We start from the raw sequence: 26,619 nt of genomic DNA, 5'->3' as shown, positions 1-26,619 counted from the left end.
GATTACATCCCTGCTGTACTTGGACCCTAGGATCACATCCCTGCTGTACTTGGACCCTAGGATCACATCCCTGCTGTACCTGAAGCCTAGGATCACATCCCTGCTGTGCCTGGACCCTAGGATCACATCCCTGCTGTACGTGGTCAGACCTCAGATCCTAGGATCACATCCCTGCTGTACGTGGTCAGACCTCAGATCCTAGGATCACATCCCTGCTGTACCTGGCCTGACCTCAGATCCTAGGATCACATCGCTGCTGTACCTGGTCAGACCTCAGATCCTAGGATCACATCCCTGCTGTACCTGGTCAGACCTTAGATCCTAGGATCACATTCCTGCTGTACTTGGACCCTAGGATCACATCCCTGCTGTACCTGGTCAGACCTTAGATCCTGGGATTACATCCCTGCTGTACTTGGACCCTAGGATCACATCCCTGCTGTACCTGAACCCTAGGATCACATCCCTGCTGTACCTGAACCCTAGGATCACATCCCTGCTGTGCCTGGACCCTAGGATCACATCCCTGCTGTGCCTGCACCCTAGGATCACATCCCTGCTGTACCTGGTCAGACCTCAGATCCTAGGATCACATCCCTGCTGTACCTGGTCAGACCTCAGATCCTAGGATCACATCCCTGCTGTACCTGGTCAGACCTCAGATCCTAGGATCACATCCCTGCTGTACCTGGCCTGACCTCAGATCCTAGGATCACCTCGCTGCTGTACCTGGTCAGACCCCAGATCCTAGGATCACATCCCTGCTGTACCTGGTCAGACCTCAGATCCTAGGATCACATCCCTGCTGCACCTGGTCAGACCTCAGATCCTAGGATCACATCCCTGCTGTACCTGGCCTGACCTCAGATCCTAGGATCACATCCCTGCTGTACCTGGCCTGACCTCAGATCCTTTTATACAGAATAAGGGCGTTTCATTACCCAGAGTAAATATGTGAACAAGAAGTCTGGATTTTTACACAAATCTGTCAAATAGGTACCTTTAAAGTTCCATGTTCTGTAAAAAAGGGATCTGATATTCTTCACAGAAATTTTTTTGTTGAATTTTCTTCTGTAGATTTACCAAGTTTTGTATCCATCTCTCACCTGTCTGACCTCTACTGATACCAATACCTAGGGATGAGCTCAGGCGTGTTTGCATGGTCCACGTGCAGAACCCGCCAGGAAGTCGGCACAGCTCTGCGATAATCACAGGCAGTGAGACATTGTCCCGATGCGCAGCTGCAGAGATTGGACAATGTCTCACTGCCTGTGATTATCGCAGCGCTGTGCCGACTTCCTGGCGGGCTCTGCACATGGACCATGCGAACACACCTGAGCTCATCCCTACCAATACCGATAGGTTTATTCTCTTGTGCCAAGGTCATGTCACTTTAGACTTCATCTCTGCCGGAATTACCTCTGTTAGAATTAGAACTTTGTACAGGACGTCATACTTAAGTCATGTCATTATACATTGCAGTCAGAAATGTCATTATGTATACACAATGCATGCTTTACAGCAACAGACGTCAAGATTCCTCCATACATCACACAGCACACCTTTATGTCACACCAACACTGTCATAATAATTGACTAATGAGAATGGCAATTATTTACACAGAAGTAACCAAAAGAACATTCAAGACTAACTACAGTAAACTAGGGGCTAGGCACGGGTATTGAATTCAAATTCACATGGGTCCGGTCATTACAATTTTCTTCCAGTCGGGTTCCGAGCCCTAATAGTGCTATGACCAGAGCTGCACGATTCTGGCCAAAATGAGAATCTAAATTTTTTTGCTTAGACTAAAAAGATCACAATTCTCTCACGATTCCTGCAACGTAAAATCTTTCACATTATACAAAAAAAAAAAAAAATAATAATAAATGGGCTAACTTTACTGGTTAGTTTTTTTTTTTTTTTTTTGTTTTTTAATTCATTAAAGTAATTTTTTTAAAAAAAAATTGCATTTAAAAGATCGCTGCGCAAATACAGTGTTACGTAAAATATTGCAACAACCACCATTTTATTCTCTAGGGTGTCTACTAAAAAAATATACATAATGTTTAGGAGTTCTAAGTAATTTTCTAAAAAAAAAAAATGATTTTAAAGCCCTAAAGTGGACCTTCCGCTCATCGGAACCCTCCCCCCCTCCGGCGCCACAACTGGCACCTTTCAGGGGGGAGGGGGGTGCAGATACCTGTACAGTACAGGTATTTGCACCCACTTCCGGGATAGCTCTCTGCGGAAAGGGGTGTAGATTATGCCCCTTTCCGCAAGTACCCGCCCCTTTCCGCAAGTGGCCCGCTGCCTGCTGGGAAACACACAGATCCCAGAGGCAGCGGGGACCGTCCTTATTGCGCAGCGCAACTCGCGCATGCGCAGTAGGGAACCGTTAAATGAAGCCGAAAGGCTCCATTTCCTGATTCCCATACCCAAGATGGCAGCGGCAGCACCCGAGAGACGATCTAGAGATCGGCTTCGGGTGCCGACATCACGGGCGAGCTGGACAGGTAAGTGTCACTATTTTAAAAGTCAGCAGCTGCAGTATTTGTTGCTGCTGGCTTTTAAAAAAAAAAAAAAACGCGGAGTCCCGGCGGACTCCCGCTTTAACTTGAAATCTACAAATGACAGAAAAAGGTTTAGTGTTTAAGTGGTTAAACTTTTTTTCACTTACACACAAAGTCTATTCCATTAACAAATTGTTACAACGTTTATACTTAATTTCAACTGATAAAGAATGTTTTGATTCTTGGCAGACTGCCCAGTTTTTCTCTTCCTTTTCTATTGATGGCTGTGGCTTCAGAAGAGCAGAGAGAATTCTTTGCTTAGAAAGAATTGTGTAACACTTTAGTCAAGATTTCGATAACGATTCTTGACGACTAATTGTACAGCTCTAGCTATTTCCAAATCTTTCATATCACAGCCCCTCCCCACCCCCTACATTACAGTTTCCCCTTTTACGTCATTATCACCAGTCCCCCTCTTTATATCACAGGACCCCTCTTTATATGACAGTACGCCCTTTATATCACAGGACCCCCTTTATATCATAGGACCCCCTTTATATCATAGGACCCCCTTTATATCAAAGTGTCTCCTTTACACCACAGCACTACCTTTTACATAACAGGACCCCCTCTTTACATCACAGGACCCCCCTTTGCAATACAGTCTCCATTTACATTACAGCACCCCCTTCACATCACAGCCCAATGCATCCCCCTCTTTACATTACAGTGCCCACTTTACACCACAGCCTCCATTTACATCACAAATCCCCCTTTGCAATACACTTTCTCCTTTACTCCTCAGCCCTCCTTCCATTACAGACCATCCTCCCTTTACATCAGTTTGCCCACCTCACATCACAGCCCCCTCACCATCACACCAGTGTCCTCTGTCACCCTTTTACATCACAGCTCATCTCTTTACATCCCCATTTGATTCAAACAGCCCTCGCCTTGCATCCTAATCCCCTTCGTCGCCCTACCTGGTATATCAGTCACCTTCACAGCCCCCCTTCCTTGTATACCAGTCCCCTTCACAGCCCCCTTTAATGTATCCCAGTCGCCTCCACAGCCCCCTTTAATGTATACCAGTCCCCTTCACAGCCCCCCTTCCTTGTATACCAGTCCCCTTCACAGCCCCCTTTAATGTATCCCAGTCTTTTTCAAAGGCGGCGGAGGAAAGAGGACATCAAGCAGGAGAGGATACCTAGGCTGTTAAGTGGCGGAGTCGCGGTCCAGCTAGGACTGTCATTGGGTCCGGGTCCGAACCGCAGTCCACCATTTAGCGACGCATGGGCTACAGCATACCTAATATCAGATATGCTCATTTAGAAATGCATATCAATGCTTAGTCCCTTATGTGGTGGTCATACACACTTCAATAATTTATCAATTTCTTTTCTGATCAATCTCTCCCGAAAGGAAGAATTCATCTTTAGTTAACAACCTATTTGATCAACATAACACACATGCGGAAGTGGATTTTGATTGATATCTGTTAGATACAATCATTAGTTATCTCTGTTTCATGAAACCTCATAATTGATCAATCGAAATACAGCTGAATTCAGGACCAAAGCATCTCAGCACTGACAACTGATGCAAAACAATCAATTATTTTCTACCCTGGCCAATCGACACAGTTTGATATAATCCATTCTAAAATGACTCTAAATTCAATTGGAAGTGAAGACATTTCTTCTTTCAAATGTTTGCCAAGTCAATCGTTTCAAATTCTGGGTACTGTCCAGTAGCCATTACGTGATGGTGGGTGTTGAGTGCGTGCTGTCTGACACAGATCAGCCCCTGCTGTTACCTCTAACCTTCTTACTTACTATAAAGTCCCAATGTTATAATGAAAGTGATCAATGGCTTAGAGGAGACTGAAGACTTGTTTCTTCCTGTAGAAGATCTAAAACATTCTCCCAGATCTCAGCAATAGGTAGCAAAAAAAAAAAAATAAGATACACACAAGGAAGTTTTTTCTGATTTATTCGTAAAGTTTAACCTGATGGTCAGGTTTATTTCCAGCCTATATCCAAAAGCTTAGCTTATACAGCGGCCTGTCTAGTTTGGAACAGTATAGATAGCAGTTATCTAAAAACTAGAACCTTCCATCACCCATATCTATGCAATATCCACTATGCCAATGAGCTGTCACTTGTCCGTTCTGTCACTTAGTGACCTCGGGGTGTTGATCTACGTCATAAGAATATAACAATCAGGACTCCTGTGCACACACATTAGGTGTTGGCGTATTTACACGGTATACCAGCCACTGTTACACACATACAAATGTAGCAATTACATCATCTCAGACACTGCTTGTGAGCTGTGTGTAATGTATGTCTGCTGCACAGTACAGAATGACTGCTGGGTCAACAGCATGATTTCCATATGGGAAACCCAAAAATATTACTAGTGTATATAATAAGCACCAATATAGCTTTGATTGTCTACAAATGAAACCGCCGAACAAAAAAATTGTTCTTTATGGACAAACGTTGGATCTCTGGCTTTTGTAGAACTACAAGCCCCAGCATGTCCTGCTGATAGTCACTTCCTCCCTATCACATTTGAGCAGCCCATGTGACTGTAGAATCATATATGTGGGAGCATTCACAGTGGTAAATGACAGCCCAGTCCCCCCTCCTCCTCCATGCTCGCTAACAAGGGTGGGATATTACATGTAGATTAAGGGAGGCTTCACCTCCCTCTTATTCTAAGACACAGGCTGGAGGGACGTGAGGCAGCCTGTCATTGGCAGAAATCTGCCCACACCATGTTATTTCCACATATTAATAAAGATTGTATTTAAAATATATATATATATATATTTGTATGATGATTTAAAACAGTTAGGCCCCTTTCACATGGGACGGATCAGTAATGATCCGCCCCGTGATGATCCGCTTGCTTAGCGGGGATCGCTCCGTTGTCCCCGCTGAGCCTGGCGGATAACAGGGTGGTTCCGGCACACTGTGCAGGGACCCCCCTGTCAGCTCTCCGATGTCCTCTATGGGGGTTCGGATGAGCACGGACCGTCTGTCCGTGTTCATCCGATCCGCTCTGCAGACAGATAGAAAAATAGGATTTTCCTCCGTCTGCAGAATCTGACAATAGCGGAGGCGGACAATAGCAGACACCCGCTATCCCATAGGAATACATGTATGTCCGTATTTCATCCGCAAACGGATGGATGAAATACGGACAGAATGTCCGCATGTGTGAAAGGGGCCTTAATCAATATCAGTTATTTATTTTTACTCTGGATGCCAAAGGCTGTTTTTTTTTTTGTTGTTTTGTTTTTTGAACATGTGACTAGCAGCAGAGGACTAGAAGCTCCTCCTGCTTATGTTTCCCTGCAGAATGGCTGGGGGAGATTTGGGTCATATGACAGCTGTATATCAAAATAAAAAATTAAATAATTACAGTGTCATCACTCACATACAGAAATAGAAGGGACAATGTAAATTAAACAATGCATGTTTAGTATCAATATATATATATATATATATATATATATATATATATATATATATATATATATATCTGCAGCAGATTTTGCACTCTCCAGTTTTAGCATAGACATGCTGGTAGGTTAATTGGCTCCTGTCTGGCCCATGTACTGTATATGTGTGTGCATGAATTTGAATTGGGGATTAGAATGATAGATTGCATAGATTGTAAGCTCCTTGAGGGCAGGGACTGATGTGAATGTACAATATACATGTAAAAGCGTTGCGTAAATTGATGCTGCTATACAAGTACCTGTAATAAATAATAATAGTAATTATAGTAACGGTGTAACCCCACAGCGTCTGTGATTTTTGACTGCAGATGCAAACTTACTGCAAACAGTCACGTGGTGTTTGACCTGATTTTCCAAATTAAAGCATATTTAATAGATATTATTATTACATGAGAAGAAGGTGACATTGCAAGATACAGTACAGTACATGTGTAACCATGCCTATGTTCTTAGAAGTGGGATTTTGGCAGGCAGCAGATGAAATGGATGCAGCCAACATGTCAACAGGTGGCAGAACCCAGGTGTCACTTCTATAGACAACCCCCAGCTGTTGTGGAACTACAACATCCAGCCTACCCTGCTAGTCTGAAAATCTCAGGACTGATCTGAAGGGAGCTCTAATGCCGCGTACACACGACTGGACTTTCAGGCAGACTAAGTCCGACGGGATCAGTCCGTTGGACAATTCGATCGTGTGTGGGCTAATCTGATCGTTTTTCATTATAAAAATCAGACGGACATAGAAATAGAACATGTTTCAAATCTGTCAGACAGACTTAATTCCTATCGGGAAAACTGTTCGTCTGCATGCTGGTCCGACGGACCAAATACGACGTAAGGGAAGTTATTGGCTACTGAACTTCCTTTTTTAGTCCTGTCTTACATCCTCACGTTCAAAATGAATGGACTTTCGAACGGACTTAGTCCGCTTGTGTGTGGCCAAGTCCGTTCACTCGGGAGTCCGTCGGAACTCCGCTGAAAGGTCCATCGGGAAGACCGTCGGACCTAGTCTGCCGGAAAGTCAGGTCGTGTGTACGCGGCATTAGAGGCACTTAGCAGACAACAGTCAGAACACCAGAAAAAGGTGAAATCACAGACCTCAGCCCAGCCTAATACACAGTAATGACAGAGACTGGCAGTGCCCAGACACCACTCATAGGCAACCTTTTCAGCTATTCAGCACCAAGTCTTGGCAGGCTGTGACTTTTAGTTCCACAAGTACTGGGGAGCTGTTTTCCCAATATGGACAACATTTTCTAAATTTAGAGAAGTTCTAAATTCAGGGCACCTGAGAGCAGCCAGTCCAGATGACACAAGGTCACTGTCACCATACGTCACCACCAGGGAACCTGTGACCCCGAAACCTAGTGGTTTGCATGGCAGGTGGGACACAGTGCCACAACTGCTATAGGGTTACAGAGTGCATCATTCAGACAGTGTTCCCTGAAGGACTCAGGGCACCTATCCAACTACAGACAGCGTGACAGAAGACATACAAGTATCATTAGAAATGGTCATTGCCCAGAGAGCACTCACACCCAACTGGTGGCTTTGGCAGCCTTCCAGGACTCAAAATTCCACATTTTTCCAGATTTAGCGATGATTTCTGCTAGAGGGATCCTGCCCATCTAACAGCCACCAGGTGATACATTGTGCCCACACAGCACCCCTTGATAACCTGGCTCAGCAGAGAGAGAGACTGGCAGGGCAGGCTGTGACCCGGGTGTCAGAACTAGTGCAGTGTCACTGGCTGCCTCATCTACTCAGCGTGGCATCTGTCACATCACGACCAGCCCATCATCTCACACACAGTGTGTATTGTCAGAAACTGGCAGTGCCCAGGCACTACTCACACACAACCTGTGACTTCCCAGCTATTCAGCACTAACAAGACCAAATCTTGGCAGGCTGACACTTCATGTTCTCCAAACACTGCAGAGCTCCAGGTTTCCCAAATAAGGGATCATTTTAGTTCTTGGAGGAAACCACGGGAATCCGGCAGCAGCCAGCCTGGGTGACATAGTGTTAGTGCCATGTACACCATGCGAGGATTTACCTGGCAGGCACCCCAACAACTGTCCCATCATATCACATACAGTATGTATTGTCAGAATCTGGCCAATCACAGCCCAACCCATCATATCACATATTGTCAGGAGCTGGCCAACCACAGCTATCCCATCATATCCTATACAGTACATATTGTCCCAGAAGAGCCCATACAGTACATATTGTCACAGCCCAGCCCATCTTATCCCATACAGTACATATTGTCAGGAGCTGGCCAACCACAGCTTTCCCATCCTATCCCATACAGTATGTATTGTCAGGAGCTGGCTAACCACAGCCCATCACATCATCAATAGTATGTATTATAAGCATCTGGCCAACTACAGCCATTCCATCATAACACATACAGTATGTATAGACAGGAGCCAGGCAGCCCATCATATCAAATATGTATTGTCAGAACCTGGCAGTGCCAGGGAAAATGTACTACAACTGGACCACCTGTGCATTGCAACCACTCAGGATCTACATTCAGCTAATTCAATTAAGCTTTAGGGCTGGTTCACACCAGATGTAGTCCAGTGCATTTTTATTCTGCATCAAAAAGGCATGCACACTGTTTTCCATTGGTTCCAATGGCACTAGTTCACACTAGTGCAGTGCTTTCCAATGCAGCCAACAAAAGAAGAACATACTGAATTTTTTTCTGTATGGTACATATCTAGAACATGGCAAAATGCATCAAAACACACTGGAACGCACATGTCCTGAATTGAGATTAAGAAAAAACACACTAGAACACATGCAGAAACACATCCACAGCACAGAAATTGTGGTGTGAACTGGCCCCTAAATATGAAAGCTGGAAGTGGATTGGTTGCCATAGATTCTGCCTGCTCCAGTCTTAGTAAAGTCCCTTCAGTATGAACTGTCAGAAGGTAGCAGTGACAGACCACCTGGGACTTTTCAGCACTAACATGTCCTCGTCATGGCAAGTTGGCCCCAATCACACCTGCCCATTCTAGGAATGCACAATTCTATGCAGGTTCCCAGAACATGTGAAATACACAAGATGTGATTGCGGTGCCATTCGTTTAGGACAATTCCGTGCAAAACCCACCATAAACACCTGGTAAAAAAAATCTAACACTTGCGAAGCTTTACGCTGTAAAAGTACAAGAACTTCTTTGGTATGCTTCTTTTGTGCATTGGGTGCCCCAATTAAGTGAAAGGACCATCCTATGTGCACCTTCCTACTACGCTAGGTGTGAATGGAGACCTAGACCCACAATGACTGGGGTGGGGCACAGGCCGTCTTTAGTACTGATTGGACCCTGGCCAAATATGTCACTCTTCACTTGCTCTGAGACATATAAGAAATAGCAGCTAGACTCAAAATCAGTTTACTGAATCAGATCAGGCAGCGATTGCGTTTGGTTGCCAGAGGTATCATTACTGCTCACTGACTGGCTGCTATAGGTTGCAGCACACATTATGGCTCACTGATTATTTGCTAGAGGTTGCAGCACATGACTTCTGCTTGTTGATTGGTTGCTAGAGATTACTGTACATCAATACTGCACACTGATTGGTTGCTAGAGGTTACTGCACATTATTACTGCTCACTGATTGGTTGCTAGAGGTTACTGCCAGTCTGCAGCTATTTACATATTAATGCCACTGCTATTTACATATTAATGCAGGTTATTTTCATTGCCCACTGTGCCCCTCCTCTTGCCCACACTGACCAGGATCTGCTCCATGCCCCCTGTGCCCCTCCCCCGGACTGACCAGGCTCTTCTCCTCGCCCCTTGTGCCCTTTCCCAGCCCCACACTGACCAGGTTCTGCTACTCGCCCCCTGTACCCCTAACCCCAGTACCACACTGACCAGGCTCTGCTCCTTGCCCGCTATGTCCCTCTCCTGCACTGAGCAGGCTCTGTCCCTCCCCTGGGGTCCCGCACTGACTAGACTCTGCTCCTCCCCCCCTATGCCCCTCCCCTGGGGTCCTGCACTGACTAGGCTCTGCCACCTCCTCCCAGGGTCCCACACTCACCAGGCTCTGTTCCTTGCCCCCAATGCCCCTACCCTGAGGTCTGCCTTGACCAGGCTCTGCCCTTCCCCATGGGGTCCCGCACTGACCAGGCTCTGCCACCCGCCCCCCGTGCCCCTCCCATGGGGGGTCCTGCACTGACCAGGCTCTGCCCCTCCCCCTGAGGTCCCCGCACTGACCATGCTCTGCCCCTCCCCTGAGGTCCCACACTGACCAGGCTCTGTCCCTCCCCTAGGGTCCCGCTCTGCCCCTCCCCTGGGGTCCCACACTGACCAGGCTCTTCCCCTCCCCTGAGGTCCCCGCACTGACCAGACTCTGCCCCTCCCCTGGGGTCCCGCACTGACCAGGCTCTGCCCCTCCCCTGGGGTCCCGCACTGACCAGGCTCTGCCCCTCCCCTGGGGTCCCGCACTGACCAGGCTCTGCCCCTCCCCTGGGGTCCCGCACTGACCAGGCTCTGCCCCTCCCCTGGGGTCCCGCACTGACCAGGCTCTGCCCCTCCCCTGGGGTCCCACACTGACCAGGCTCTGCCCCTCCCCTGAGGTCCCGCATTGACCAGACTCTGCTGCTCCCCTGAGGTGCCCGTTCTGAGCAGGCTCTGCCCCTCCCCTGAGGTCTCGCACTGACCTGGCTCTGTCCCTCCCCTGAGGTCTCGCACTAACCTGGCTCTGCCATTCCCCTGAGGTCCCGCACTGACCAGGCTCTGCCCCTCCCCTGAGGTCCCGCACTGACCAGGCTCTGCCCCTCCCCTGAGGTCCCGCACTGACCAGGCTCTGACCCTCCCCTGAGGTCCCGCACTGACCAGGCTCTGACCCTCCCCTGAGGTCCCGCACTGACCCTCCCCTGAGGTCCTGCACTGACCAGGCTCTGCCCCTCCCCTGAGGTCCCGCTCTGCCCCTCCCCTGAGGTCCCCGAACTGACCAGGCTCTGCCCCCTCCCCTGAGGTCCCGCACTGACCAGGCTCTGCCCCCTCCCCTGGGGTCCTGCACTGACCAGACTCTGCCCCTCCCCTGGGGTCCCGCACTGACCAGGCTCTGCCCCTCCCCTGTGGTCCCACACTGACCAGGCTCTGCCCCTCCCCTGAGGTCCTGCATTGACCAGGCTCTGCCGCTCCCCTGAGGTGCCCGTTCTGAGCAGGCTCTGCCCCTCCCCTGAGGTCTCGCACTGACCTGGCTCTGCCCCTCCCCTAAGGTCTCGCACTGACCTGGCTCTGCCCCTCCCCTAAGGTCTCGCACTGACCTGGCTCTGACCCTCCCCTGAGGTCCCGCACTGACCAGGCTCTGACCCTCCCCTGAGGTCCTGCTCTGACCCTTCCCTGAGGTCCCACTCTGACCCTCCCCTGAGGTCCCGCACTGACCAGGCTCTGCCCCTTCCCTGAGGTCCCGCACTGACCCTCCCCTGAGGTCCCGCACTGACCAGGCTCTGCCCCTCCCCTGAGGTCCCGCACTGACCCTCCCCTGAGGTCCCGCACTGACCAGGCTCTGCTCCTCGCTGTGCTCCAGGTCCACGTTGCCTTGGCTCTTGCTCTCGGAGTCGCTGAGTAGGTCATCCTCGGAGTCCTCCAGGACAGAGGAGGACCCGGTGGAGGAGAGGGACGTGCTGGACACAGACAGTCTCCGCTCAGCCAGCTTTAGCAATCCGTCCGTCCTCATCCCGTCCCAGGCAGGTAGCTCCAGTAGTACGGGGCTGGAAGGCGGCGGCTCCTCGGAGCTGGTTACCATCAGTTGGGGGATAACGTGGTTCTGCCAGCTGCCCCTCCTCAGCTCCTCGGAGACCTCTCCGTTACTCCGGTGCCAGCTCCCGCTGCCCATCCTTCTCCTTCTCCTCGGCTCCCTCTGTCCGTCCCGCTCCGCGGAGCAGCGAGCCTCGAAGTACAGCCGCAACTCTCCGACACTCAGCCGCTTCCGAGCGCTGGGAGAGATAGGGGGCTCCCCCGAACCCGCGGCATGGTTCATCCCGGTGTCACTGGTTACCTCTGTGGGAATCATCCAAAACTTGACTGGCGGGGGGAGATAGCAGACAGCGTGCTATACGGGGCTGATCACAAGAAGTGACAGCTCTAGCCGGCTGAAGACTTCTTACTACTCACTTCCTCCTTCACAACCTGGGACTGGTGTGTGTGTGTGTGTGTGTGTGTGTGTGTGTGGGAGGGCACAGCCTGGGTTCCTGTACTGAGGCGACAATACAGGTCCTACTCTCATCATTACACATCTATGACATCTCATACAGTCCCACTAACACAGCTTCACTTACAACTAAGGGCTAACTTCCCCCTCATATTTGGAGGGTTATAACCATAGCTCACAACCGTCCCTGATTTCAAGGGACTGTCCCTGATTTGGAGCAATGTCCCTCATTCCTCCACATTTGTCCCTCATTTTGGTTTGATCTATATAGATGTATATAAAATGCACTTTTTATATATCAAAAAGTGTTTTCCAGCACTAAACCTTTCATCTGATTTCTAAATTGCTGCATTTGTAAATTCCAAACGCCAATTTAAAGGAATAGTAGAATAGAATAGAGCTAAAAAAAGCACTTGTAGGTGTAACCATCTTGTTTTTTTTTTTTTGTACAATTCTCCTTTAAGGGGGCGTGACAAGGGGTGTGTCCTATGCCTGTATACTTTTGCTGATAGGTGTCCCTCATTCCCATCTCAAAAAGTTGGGAGATATTTATAACACCTGACTAATTTTATTTGGCATCTGTGTCCCCATTGGGGAGATTTCCCCACTTACTATCCCTCAGCAAAAACAGAAAGTCAAATGAACTCTATACAAAGAGAGGGAGTCTCTAGTTGTCACCAGAACTAGTGTCACCATTGGGGAGATTTCCCTTCACGTCCTCTACCATTGCCAAAACAGGAAGTTAGAGGAAATCCTTCAAAAGTGAGTTGGCACCAGAACTGTCCCCAAAGTGTCCCTCCCCATTGGAAGACATCTCAACTTCCTGAGCTGGGAACTAGGGGCACCTATTAAACAAAAGTATGTAGGCATAGCACACATCCCCTGCCTACATACTTTTGCTTATAGGTGTAGTAAAGACCACTTCAATACCGGGCACTTTCACCCCCTTCCTGCCCAGGCCAATTTTAAGCTTTCAGCGCTGACGCACTTTGAATGACTTGAATGACAATTGCGCGGTCATGCAACACTGTACCCAAATGAATTTTTCACATTTTCTTGAGACAGAAGAGATTTCTTTTGGTGGTATTTAATCTTCACTGAGGTTTTTATTATTTGCTAAACAAACAAAAAAAATAAACATTTAGAAAAAAACGTGTTTCGTAGTTTCTGTTATAACATCTTGTAAATAAATAATTTTTCTCCTTCACTGATGTGCGCTGAGGCGGCACTGATGGGGACCTGATGAGGCTGCACTGATGGGGCATGAATGAGAAGGCACTAATATGCAGCACTGATAGGCAGGGCCATCTTTAATATTAATTGGACCATGGGCAAAAATTTTCTTCCCCCCCATGCAATTTCGCTCTCCACCTGAGACGTACAATAAATAGCAACTGGACTCAAAATCCCTTTACTGAATCAGATCAGGCAGCGATTGCGATTGGTTGCCAGAGGTTACAGTATACCATTACCGCTTACTGACTGGTTGATAGAGGTTACAGCACACATTATGGCTGGCTGATTAGTTGCTAGAGGTTACAGCACATGATTTCTGCTTGTTGAGTGGTTGCTAGAGATTACTGTATAGTAATACTGCTCACTGATTTGTTGCTAGAGATTACAGAACACCATCTCCTCACTGCCTGCACACCATGGACTGGGGTGGTGAGCGGACCCATCAATAGACAGAAAACTCCTAGGGATCATATGACTCCTGGGATCAGTGGCAGTGCTGTGGGGAGGGGAGGGTGTGATCAATGACAATGCTGATTTTTTTTTTTACTGACTACCAATATAAAGAGGAGTTTCAACACTGGCCACCAATGTAATAGGGGTTTACACTGACCACCAATGTAAGGAGGGATTTACACTGACAGCCAATGTAAGGAGGACATTCACACTGGCCACTAATGTGAATGAAAGGATTCTACACCAAACCCCAATCTAATGAGAAGATTTACACTGACCACCAATGTAACTGAGACATGTAGCCTGCGTTCACAAGTGTGTGTTGGGAACACATGCAAAATCGCTTTCTGACACCACAGAAACATGATGCCCTTTAGCAGATACACAGCAGTGCCTCTGCACCCCCAAACCTTCCCCATCCTCTCCCCTCCAATTCCCCCCCCTTTAACTCTACCTGCCTCCTCTGCTCATCTTTGCAGCCACCTTCCTTACCTCTATACATCCCCTCCTTACTCACCTGTGCACCCCAAACTGTAATTAATTCTCCGTCTACCTCTGCACTCCCCACACTACGATGCAGCACTGATAGGTGGCATGGATGAGAAGGCACTAATATGCAGCACTGATAGGTGGCACGGATGAGAAGGCACTAATATGCAGCACTGATGGACACGGATGAAACTGCACTGATGAGAAAGCACTAATATGCAGCACTGATGGCCGCTAATACGCAGCACTGATGGACACTGATGAGACTGCACTGATGGGCACTAGTATGCAGCACTGATGGGCACTAATATGCAGCACTGACAGACACTGATGAGCCTACACTATGGGCACTGATGAGAAGGCACTAGTATGCAGCACTGATGGGCACTAATATGCAGCACTGATGGACACTGATGAGGCTGCACTGATGAGAAGGCACTAATATGCAGCACTGATGGCCACTAATATGCAGCACTGATGGACTCTGATGAAACTACACTGATGAGCACCGATGAGAAGGCACTAATATGCAGCACTGATGGGTACTTATAGGCAGCAGTTATGGACACTGATAGGCAGCACTGGTGGGCACTGATGAGGAGGCACTAACAGGCATCAGTGATGGGCACTAACAGGCAGCACTGGTGGGCACTGATGGGAACTAACACTCAGCACTGGTGGGCACTGATGGGCACTAATGGGCAGCATTGGTGGGCACTGTTGGAGCTGCATTGATAATCAGAACACTAATGATTAGAGCCCTGATTGTCAGTGCAGATGTCCTTGCTGAGGAATGCCACTTACTAGCTACCCTCTCCCATGATAATCGTCATTTCCTGTTTACACTGTGATCAGCTGTGATCGGACATGCCATAGGCTCTTTACCGTGATCAGCAATGCGCTGTGTCCCAGCACATGCGCTGCGCGAATAGGAAGAACGAGTGTGCTCCCGCCTGTCCATCATTTCACTATACAGAGGGCAGGAAGCAGTTAAAGGAGAATTATACAAAAAAAAAAAGATTAGTTAAACCAACAAGTGCTCTTTTTTTACACTACTATTCCTTTATATTGGATTTTGAAATTTACAAATGCAGCAATTTAGAAATTGGATGAAAGGTTTAGCACCGGGAAACACTTTTTGATAGATAAAAAGTGCATTTCATATCCAACTATTCAGATCAGACAAAAAGGACATACCTTAGAAATGGGTCAGCCAGCGGGGACCCTGGTGAGGTCCTCCTTGAGCTAGAAGCTTTGGCAAATCTGGGAGATTGTTGCCACATGTGGTGGCCAGATGAGTGCATGCACTACCTAGATCAGTGATGGCGAATGCGTGGCACGCGTGCTGCTGCCGGCACGCCGAGCTGTCTCTGTGGGCACGACGTGACAATTACACTGTCATCGTTAAATCGTCCGCTCCCGTGAACTACATCTCCCACAGTCCTCTTGGGATATCGGTGACGTGTCCGAGTGGGCATGGTGCATGCTCCGAACGCTGAAGCCACGCCCCCCATTCTCAAACATCTGACGCACCTGTTGACGTGCCTGCATGGGAAATCTCCTGACACACGGACACCACCGGAGCGACTGAAGCCTGACCCCACACAGATTTCAACAACTCAGATGTGAGTTTTATAACCAATTGCCGACCTGGCCATAGCCAAAAGATGGCTACAGCATGGTCAGGTTATTCTGGATGGGCGTCCATCGACGCCCTCCCAGAATCTTGCTCCCGCGCACCCTACGGTCTGATGGGAGAGGGGAAGAGGGAGAGAGATACAATGTCCATACTCTGTCCATACTATGCAATACTCTGCAGTACCCTACCCATATTATGCAATACTCTGCAGTACCCTGCCCATACTCTGCCCATACTATGCAATACTCTGCAGTACCCTGCCCATACTCTGCAATACTCTGCAGTGCCCTGCCCATACTCTGACAATACTATGCAATACTCTGCAGTACCCTGCCCATACTATGCAATACTCTGCAGTACCCTGCCCATACTATGCAATACTCTGCAGTGCCCTGCCCATACTCTGCCAATACTATGCAATACTCTGCAGTACCCTGCCCATACTCTGCCCATACTATGCAATACTCTGCAGTATCCTGCCCATACTCTGCAATACTCTGCAGTGCCCTGCCCATACTCTGACAATACTATGCAATACTCTGCAGTACCCTGCCCATACTTTGCAATACTCTGCAGTACCCTGCCCATACTATGCAATACTCTGCAGTACCCTGCCCATACTATGCAATACTCTGCAGTGCCCTGCCCATACTCTGCCAATACTATGCAATACTCTGCAGTACCCTGCCCATACTCTGCCCATACTATGCAATACTCTGCAGTACCCTGCCCATACTCTGCGAATACTATGCAATACTCTGCAGTACCCTGCCCATACTCTGCCAATACTATGCAATACTCTGCAGTACCCTGCCCATACTCTGCCCATACTCTGCCAATACTCTGCCAATACTCTGCAGTACCCTGCCCATACTCTGCCAATACTCTGACAATACTATGCAATACTCTGCAGTACCCTGCCAATACTCTACCAATACTATGCAATACTCTGCAGTACCCTGCCCATACTCTGCCAATACTATGCAATACTCTGCAGTACCCTGCCAATACTCTGCCAATACTCTGCCCATACTCTGCCAATACTATGCAATACTCTGCGGTACCCTGCCAATACTCTGCCAATACTCTGCCAATACTATGCAGTACCCTGCCCATACTCTGCCAATACTCTGCCAATACTATGCAATACTATGCAATACTCTGCAGTACCCTGCCCATACTCTGCCAATACTCTGCCAATACTATGCAATACTCTGCAGTACCCTGCCCATACTCTGCCAATACTCTGCAGTACCCTGCCAATACTATGCAATACTCTGCAGTACCCTGCCAATACTATGCAATACCCTGCCCATACCCTGCCCATACCCTGCCCATACCCTGCCCATACTCTGCCCATACTCTGCCCATACTCTGCCCATACTCTGCCCATCCTATGCAGTACTCTGTAGTACTCTGCCCATCCTATGCAATACTCTGTAGTACTCTGCCCATCCTATGCAATACTCTGTAGTACTCTGCCCATCCTATGCAATACTCTGCAGTACTCTGCCCATACTATGCAATACTCTGCAGTACTCTGCCCATAAACTGAATAAAGCCTTTTTTAATTAACTTACAACTCTTAGAGCGGCACTGCTCTATCTAAAAAAAAAAAAAAAAAAAAAAAAAGGGGGGGGGGGCTCATTATTAGTGTCATTGTGAAACGACTGTACAAATTATTTTTTCTAAACTATAATCTCGTTAGTCAGGTTTAATTGCAGTGTTGGCACTTTGAAAAAAATACGTCGTTTTGGTTTGCAGTTTGGGCACTCGGGCTCAAAAAGGTTTGCCATCACTGACCTAGATTGTAGTGTGTAAATGTCATTACAATTAAATTTTTTGTCATTTAAACATGAATTGTACTAGGTACTGTATTTATCGGCATATAACATGCACTTTTTCCCCCTTAAAATCAGGGGAAAATCGTGGGTGCGTGTTATACGCCGATCCCCGCCAATCCCATGCTGATTGTGAGTGGAGGAGTGGGCGCCGCCCATATCTATACATAGTCAAGTGTACTCGGCTATTCACAGCTAGCTCCGCTCACAGTCACGCCCAGTCCTGCCCTATGATGGACATAACACAGGGACTGGGCGTGACTGTGAGTGGAGCTATCCGAGCCTAGCCGAGTACACTTGGCTATGTATGTATATGGAAGGTCGCTCGCGCTCCGCTCACAGTCATGCCCAGTCCAGCCATTGGACCTGTGTTGTGTCCATCATAGGGCGGGACTGGGCGGGACTACGAGAGGAGCCGAGATACACAGGACCGGCTCTGTTTATCTCAGCGGTGCCATTTTTAAACTGCTGTGACATTGACATGTCACTGCAGTTTAACTGCAGCCTGGGCAAGGCTGTAAATGACACTGAGAAGGCTGCAGATGGACACTGACAAGGCTGCAAGGCTGCAAATGACACTGACAAGGCTACAAGGCTGCAAATGACACTGAGAAGGCTGCAGATGGACACTGACAAGGCTGCAAATGACACTGACAAGCATGCAGATGGACGCTGTGCAAGGCTGAAGATGGACATTGATAAGGCTGCATTGATGGGCATTAAGAAGTTTTTTTTCCTTAAAATTCCCTCCTAAACCTGGGGTGCATGTTATACGCCGATAAATACAGGTATATTGAATTAAATTCAATATACCTTGTACAATTATTCATGTAAAACCAAGTCTAAATGACAAAAAATGTAATTGTAATCACATTTACACAATACATTCTATCGTAAATATTCATAAATGTGTGTTTCTCTCACCTATAGCATCAACTTTACGCAGCACTTTAAGTCTCCTGAGGAAGCTCTTTCAGGCAAAACATGTAGAGTGGAAGTGGCTGCATTGTTGTATGAATTGATATTCAATAAAATATGTATTTGTCAGGTTACCTGAGGCCAGATGACAGATGCACACCGTTGGGGTCAGGAGTGCACCGCTAAGGTAGTGGACCCTATGGCTGACTGCTGCGGATGGAACTCTGGGTGGTTCAGGAAAGCAGCTCCACTCGAGCACCAACATGGATCCCACTGGGAGCTAGAACATAAGATTATCTAGTGAGCAGAGTCTAAGGCCGCGTACACACGGGCGGACTGTTCGCCCAACTAAGTTCGTCAGACAATCCGACAAACAGTCCGTTCAAAATTTGCATGAACGGACTTGACCACACACGATGAGCAGACAGTCCGCTGAAAGCGTGCGCGATGACGTGAACGGCACGTACGACGGGACGAGAAATTCGACGTCCAATACACTGCAATGCAACCTTCGCCGTGTAAATCCTTTCTGAGCATGCGCCAAACTTAGTCTGTCGAACTAGCCTACACACGAGCGGACTGTCCGCTGAAACCAAGTTTGGACGGACTGTCTTACGGAAATTCCGTAAGACTTTGTTCGTCAGACTGTCCGCTGAAACAGTCCGCTGAAGCCCACACACGAGCGGATTGTCCGCTGAAACACTGTTCAGCGGACTAAGTTGGGCGAACAGTCCGCCCGTGTGTACGCGGCCTAAGAGCCAGCAGGTTTTCACCAGATCCTCTAGTGGTGAGGATGGACTGCGCTGCAACTGGCTCCAGGTCGCGGCCCCCAGGGTCTCCCAGCTCATGCTCACGATAGGCTATAGGAGGATAGAGAGGAAGCAGCAGCCCAGGACAACAAGATATAGTCAGGAGATAAGCCAAAGGTCAGGGGAAACTAGCAGACAAGGATAGACAGAGAACACGCCAAAGGTCTGGGTGACAAGCAGTCAGGTATAGTCAAAGAACAAGCCAAGATCGGTAACAGAAACAGACGTAGAGCGAACAGCAAACAGTATACAGGAAACCAAACACACAATATTGCTCGGGCAAGGCAAGCTTGGACAGCACAGTGTTAAATAGTGTATCCTGTAGAGGCTAGGGTGGAGCCAAGCTGAGGGAAGGTTACTTAACCATGCAGGTGTGAGAGTGCAGGCTCAAGGCTGATACACAGACCAGAGGTAAGTTGACAGACAGGGCATGAAGAGATTACTGGTGATTCATGACAGTATTTTTATCTCATATGATCATGTCTTAAACTCATTTTGCCACTTTATTCTATTTGTGTCCCTAGATTTGCTTATAATTGAAAAATAGATTAAAATTAATGTATCCAGCGTCATGACGTAGGGGGGATTGCGTCATGACATAGGGGGCGTGGCCTTGTAGCTCGTTCCTCCGTGTCCTCCCCGCTCTCCCTCGCTACCCCTCACCTCACGCCGCATGGAGCGCGGCGTACTGCTCAGCCCCTCGGGTCTTACGGACGGACCGGACTGCTGACACCGTTGATACGGTCTCCGGAGGGGATACTGTCCGGTCGGAGAGAACGAGCGGACCGGGAAGCAGGCACAGGCGCCGGGGCCATACCGGGATGACTAAGTAGGACCCCACCGCTCTCCGTCTGCTGCTAACTCTGCATATGCCGGCTGATGCTCCGAACTTTAACATCCTCGTTGACTCTCGCTTCCTCAAGCTGCTCCGGGATGAAAAAGGGCCTCTGGAAGATAATGCTGATGGCGGGACGCTGGGACTGACTCCTCAGGGTTGCACCAGGGAGGTGGTAAGCTTATCAGCCTGTGAAGGCTAAGTCAGCTATACAGTATCTCTGCTTGGTGGTATCTGTAGGGGGAGCTTGGTGGCAGTGTCAGGTGGAGGAAGACCTGCGACTGGTGAGGGCCCCAGGAAATACAGTAACCCCCTACAGACACATTGGAAGAAGGGCATTAGTATCTTAGATGGAAACTATGGTGAAGATTATTTAAAAGCCAAGATATCTCTATACTGATGAAGTTTTTTTTATATGGGTGAAGCTTCGATATTGCATATGTGCTGCGGAGCCCCCTCAGAGTAAACAGCGGGGAGCTTATGGTGAACATCGTCCTATACCTATTTTGAGATGAAGTAATAGACTTTGAAGGAAAACAACAGTGACTGGTAGTACTCTATGCGAATTTTGCTGGAGCTGCGGAACATAGGAGATACACGGACAGTACACCAGACAGGAAGGTACCCCCCCTGGTTATAGCTTAGGCTTACTTGTGTGTACCCTCCCCCCCCCCTCCTTTATGGAACAAGAAGGCTGTTTCTGAATGCGGACCCCCGAAGGACAGTATTTCCCCTGCATGCCCCAAACCTGCTTCAGCTAGGCTTTAAGTGTAATTGGAGAGGAGAGGGGGAAGAGATAAGAAGAGGAAAAGTAATAATCTGTTTGCTGCTGGAACCTGCTTCATCTGCTAAACCCCCCTTTTTTTTTGAACATAAAAGAACGGCCGAATATATATGTACATAACCAAAAGGTGAAGTTTGTGCTGTACTGAACAGTAGACACTGGAGACATCTTGATGTTTGATATCTGATGTAAGAGTTTCTCTGGTGAGGAAAACTGGAAAATGCATTTAAAACCTTCTCTTGCTGTGTGATTGTTTTGCTTGCCTCCATTCAACAGTTAAAGGACTGGATATATTTGATACCGTTCCTTGCTTTTTGATGTTAAGGCGGGATAATTTATTATCAGTATAAGACGTACTCATTATAACAGCCATAAGAATATTAATATCAATAACTTTTCGTTGCCTAGTTTACTACGCTATAGGTAAACCGTGGAGATATACGGTATGGACTTGGACAGATGATTTACCTGTGGCGTGGAAAGCAATTGAACTATGTCCCATCCTTTTTTTTTTTTTTGGTGTTTTTTTTTTTTTGAAAGTAAGCTAGTGGCTGCTGTCGATACTTTTGATTTAATTGTACCTCATTGTGGGTGGTATTAGATCCCTGGGAGATTTTCAACGGTCTGGGAGGGAGGTATATTAGATTAGGGTGGAGATAGGGGGCAAGAGGGGGAAGGAAAGAAAAGGGAGGGGGAAAATAGTAAAGAGAATAACCTGGTGATCGATAGATAGTGGGAGGAGGGTCTTGGTCCTGCCAAAATGAAGGGAAAGGCAGGCAAAGCAAGTAAGACGATCACCCCGGCTGCAAGCCCGGTCGGAATCCAAAAATACCTGGCTGCAAATTCTAGTATAAGAGAGGATGAAGAGATCGGTAGCCCCAGGTCAGAAAAACCATCCCGCTCGGGCCCAAGTAGACAGAAGGGGGAAGAGGGTAGGGGGGTAAAAAATCCTGCCATAAAGTCAAGTGAGCTTAAAAAAAAAAGTGGAGTAAACCCACAGAATGAAGGAGCAGATCAGAATAATCCCCGGGGAGAGGTGGAGTTGGTTAACAGAGAGGCAGAAGAAATGGTTTGGGATAGTCACAAAGAAACCCCCCAGCCTCCACAAATTAGGGAGATGCTCTCTGAGATGTTCTCGAGAATGGAGGTCTCTCTAAGGGCGGATATCGCAACAATAAGAAGCGATATAGGTTTGGTCTTAGGGAGAGTGGAGGAGATAGAAAATAGAGTTGAGACCCAAGAGCGTAAGATGGACGGAATTTTAGAGCAGATAATAGCCCTCCGGAGGACTAATAGAACAATTAGATATAAATTGGAGGATCAAGAAAATAGAAGCAGGAGGAAGAACATACGGATAAAAGGTCTCCCTGAGACACATAGCGGTTCCGCCCTTGGAGAGATAGCTCAACAGATTTTTAACCCTCTAGTGGATAAGGAAGTTACAACCCCTTTGAAAATTGATAGAATACACAGAATGACACGTCCCCGGGGGGTTAGATCAGAAGCACCTCGAGACGTTATAGTGAGATTTCATAATGTAGCAGAAAAAATGCAGGTAATGAGAAGAGTGAGAATACAGTCTGGGGTGGTCCATGAGGGCATGGAACTGCAGATTTACTCTGACTTAGCGGGGGAGACACTAGGAAGAAGGAGATGCTTAAAACCACTCACGGAATTATTGAGAGCGGCGGACATCCCATATCAATGGGGATTTCCAGCATGCCTCATAGGGAAGAAAGAGGGACGATCTGCAGTTCTACGCTTCCCAGAAGACCTCCCAGAATTTTGTGAGCAGTTAGGTATACACCCTGCCCCACAGATTGAATGGGGTTGTGAAGATGTATTAGGGGGGGAGGGGAATAGCACCCAGGGGAGGAAATGGCAGGATGGACCGAGTAGTTGGAGATGAAAGAAGATTACTAGAAATGAGTTGAGTTAATGGGCAGCGTTGAGAGCTGAGGAGTGCGGGGGGAGGGGAGATGGAGGGAGGGGGGGAGGGGAGGCGGGGGGAGTTTCGGGCGGATAAGGGTGTGAGCCCTAGGGACACTATGGGGGTGCGGCGAACACAAATATCGGTCCACCAGTGCCATAGGCTTAACGGGAAGGGGTGTGTCCTACCCAGTCTCATAAGACGTTCCGTTATAGGACAAGGGGGGAGTAGGGAGGGGAGAGGGGGGGAGGGAGGGAGAGGGAGGGGGGTGGTTTTAGGTTGCTTTTTGGGGCTCTCACTCGGTCCTCCCATAGGGCTAGTGGGGACAGGTACCACTGGATCCACTAGACGCTTAAAAAAAGGAAGGGAAAAGGAAAAAAAAAAAGAAAGAGGGGGAATTACCCCAGGTAGAGAGGTATGGTAGTCCTTAATGTTATCACTTATAATGTAAGGGGTTTAAATTCAAAAAGGAAAAGATATAGGATAAATGACGAATTGCAATACATGGACGCAAATATAGCATGTCTTCAAGAGACGCACATAACATGCACTTCTGGGGTTAGATTGAATTCGGCTAATTTTCCGGTGTGGTTTTATGGGGATTCCCCATCCCCCTATTCGAGAGGGGTTGCGATAGGGTTTAGTAGAACAACGAGGTTTAACCTAGAAGAGCGACTAGTGGATCCGGAGGGGCGTTACCTGTGCCTAAAAGGCAGGCTGTTTAATTTTAAATGTACAATTGTCAATATTTATGCCCCAAACAAGAATACGGGTAGATTCCTGAAGAAAGTATTGAATAAAATAGAAGACTTTAAAGAAGGGAAATTAATCCTGGCAGGGGATTTCAATTGGAGTATGAACCCTAAAATAGATACTACAGGGGCGGGCCCTAGGATATCTGAACATAAACAGAGAATGTTTTTAAGGGCGTTAACTGCATATCAATTATACGATACCTGGAGAACACTACATCCAAAAGATAGGGATTATACATGTTTCTCCTCGGTCCATGGTTCTTTCTCCCGAATAGATTATATTTTTTTGGAACATTCATTTCTAAGGGCACTCAAGGAGGCTGAAATAAAGATAAGAACAGTTTCAGACCATGCACCGGTGTTGATCCAGCTGGAGATCGGGAGGGATCATGGACCGAGGATGAATTGGAGATTGAATGAATCTCTATTACAGGATAAAGATACAGTAGACAGGATCGAGCATGAGATTGCACAATTTTTTAGTCTGAATGACATACCGGAAACCTCTAGCCCTGTATTATGGGAAGCGCATAAGGCAGTTATAAGAGGGGTATTAATAGGGATCGGCGCAGGGAAAAAGAGAGAGAGGGAGAGGAGGAAAACTCTATTATACGAGGAAATTCAGAGATTGGAACAGATGAGGAGACCATGGGGGCTTCAGGACACTCAAGATTTAAAAACAAAAAAACGAGAGCTAGATGATTGCTTGGAGCAGGATAGGAGAACGGCCTACCATATTTTGGGAAGAGAAAGGTACCAATGGGGGAATAAATCAGGTAAATGGTTGGCTAGGAGGGTGAAGGAAAAGAAAAATAGAACTTTTATCCCAAAAATAAGAAATGCTGAGGGGGACATACAAAATATGCCAGATGATATTGTGAACACATTTTTTACATATTATCGGGGCCTTTATAATATCGGGCAACAGGATAGGGTAGAGAATCGAGTAGGGGAGGAAATAAAGGATTACTTAAATCGGATAGATATCCCCAGGGCTAAGCAAATAGAAATGGAAGCACTAGAAGCCCCAATATCAAGGGGGGAGGTTGAGAGGGCGATCAAAAATACAGCTAAGGGAGGCTGCCCGGGGCCCGATGGTTTCCCGATCTCATATTACAAGCAATTCCAAAAACAGCTAGTTCCAAAATTATGCGACTATTTTAATGCAGTGGGGAAGGGCGAAAAATTCCGCGAGGAAACATTCTTGACGCATGTGGTCCTAATCTTGAAAGAGGGAAAGGACCCAACGACAGTGGAAAGCTATAGGCCAATTTCCTTACTAAACTCAGACATTAAATTGTTTGCAAAAATTATCGCTGAAAGATTAGGACCACATGTGTCAGAGTGGATACTGCAGGATCAGGTTGGATTTATCGAAGGGAGAGAAGGGCGGGATAACACACTAAAGACCATTATGTTATGCCAAGAAGCTGTAAGACGGGGTGCCCCCACGGTACTCATGTCAATAGATGCGGAAAAGGCATTTGACAGAGTGGGGTGGGGGTTCCTGTTTGAAGTGCTGGAAAGGTATGGATTAGGGGAGCGGATGAGGAGCTGGATAGAAGCCCTATACACCCACCCTAAGGCTAAAATAAGAATAAATGGGGCCCTGTCCTGCCCCCTTGAGTTGTTCAACGGGACAAGACAGGGTTGCCCGTTATCCCCATTATTATTTATATTGTCGCTTGAACCCCTGCTGATGGCCATAAGGATGAATCATAACATCCATGGGATATGGGCTGCTCAGAGGGAGTTCAAGGTTGCAGCGTTTGCGGATGACCTCTTGCTCTATATTTCCAACCCTGGGTCTTCCATACCAGCAATAATGGAAGAATTATCAAAATATGGGAAGGTCTCTAACTTTAAGGTTAATATATCTAAATCTGAAATTTTGAATTTAAATACGCCAACAACAGAGCAGAACATCCTCCAATCTAAATTCCCCTTTAGATGGTGTGGGAGGGAACTGGCCTATTTGGGAATAAGGTTGACAGCAGAGATGAGTGATCTGTTTGAGGCCAACTATATACCCATACTAAATAAAATTAAACAACATTTGGAAAGGTGTCAACATAAAGCTCTATCATGGACAGGTAGAATAAACGTAGTTAAAATGTTTATCTTACCAATTTTCACCTATACATGCCAAATGATCCCAATAGTGTTACCACAGGTCTATTTAAATAAACTAAAAACTTTGATTAATAGATTTATATGGAAAGAAAAAGCGGCGAGGGTGGCACTGAATACCCTGATAAGAAGTAAAGATAGGGGAGGGCTGGCAATGCCGGATCTCAAAAAGTATTACGAGGCCATAGCAATCTCACGAATCCCGGATTGGATACACAATAAAAAGGGAAAGGATTGGGTTGAATTAGAAATTAAGTTAAGTAGAAGGGAATTAGGGGAAATAGTATGGATACCTGCAAAACACAGAGAATTAGGCCATAGCACAAACACACTGACAAAAAACTTACTTCAGATATGGGACACTATAAATAAGAGACATAACTGGGAGCACAACTCACCATTAATGCCACTATTGGACACTAAATTTTTTATCCCAGGTCAAGAGGAATATTTATATTATAGTAGATGGGTTAAGAAAGACAACATTAAACTACAGGAGGTGATGGAAGGAAATAGGATGTGCACATATGAGGAAATTATAGGGAAATGGGGTCACAAACCATTAGAT

At 47.3% G+C, this 26,619-nt stretch overlaps 1 protein-coding gene across 1 annotated transcript in view; it reads right to left on the bottom strand.

The window, feature by feature from the left end:
- LOC143943104 (inositol-trisphosphate 3-kinase A-like) overlaps positions 1-12,215 on the bottom strand; it is a 204,979-nt gene extending 192,764 nt beyond the window's left edge. Inside the window, exon 1 of the mRNA XM_077464659.1 lies at positions 11,582-12,215. Coding sequence (XP_077320785.1) covers positions 11,582-12,094 — 513 coding nt within the window. The 5' untranslated portion in view covers positions 12,095-12,215. The remainder of the gene's footprint in view (positions 1-11,581) is intronic.
- Positions 12,216-26,619: the final 14,404 nt, after the last annotated feature.

This window comes from Lithobates pipiens, unplaced genomic scaffold, assembly GCF_037356315.1.
Source record: "Lithobates pipiens isolate NorthernLeopardFrog02 unplaced genomic scaffold, aLitPip1_a1.2 Scaffold_30, whole genome shotgun sequence".
Lineage (NCBI taxonomy): Eukaryota > Metazoa > Chordata > Amphibia > Anura > Ranidae > Lithobates > Lithobates pipiens.
This window is presented reverse-complemented; position numbering and strand designations above follow the sequence as displayed.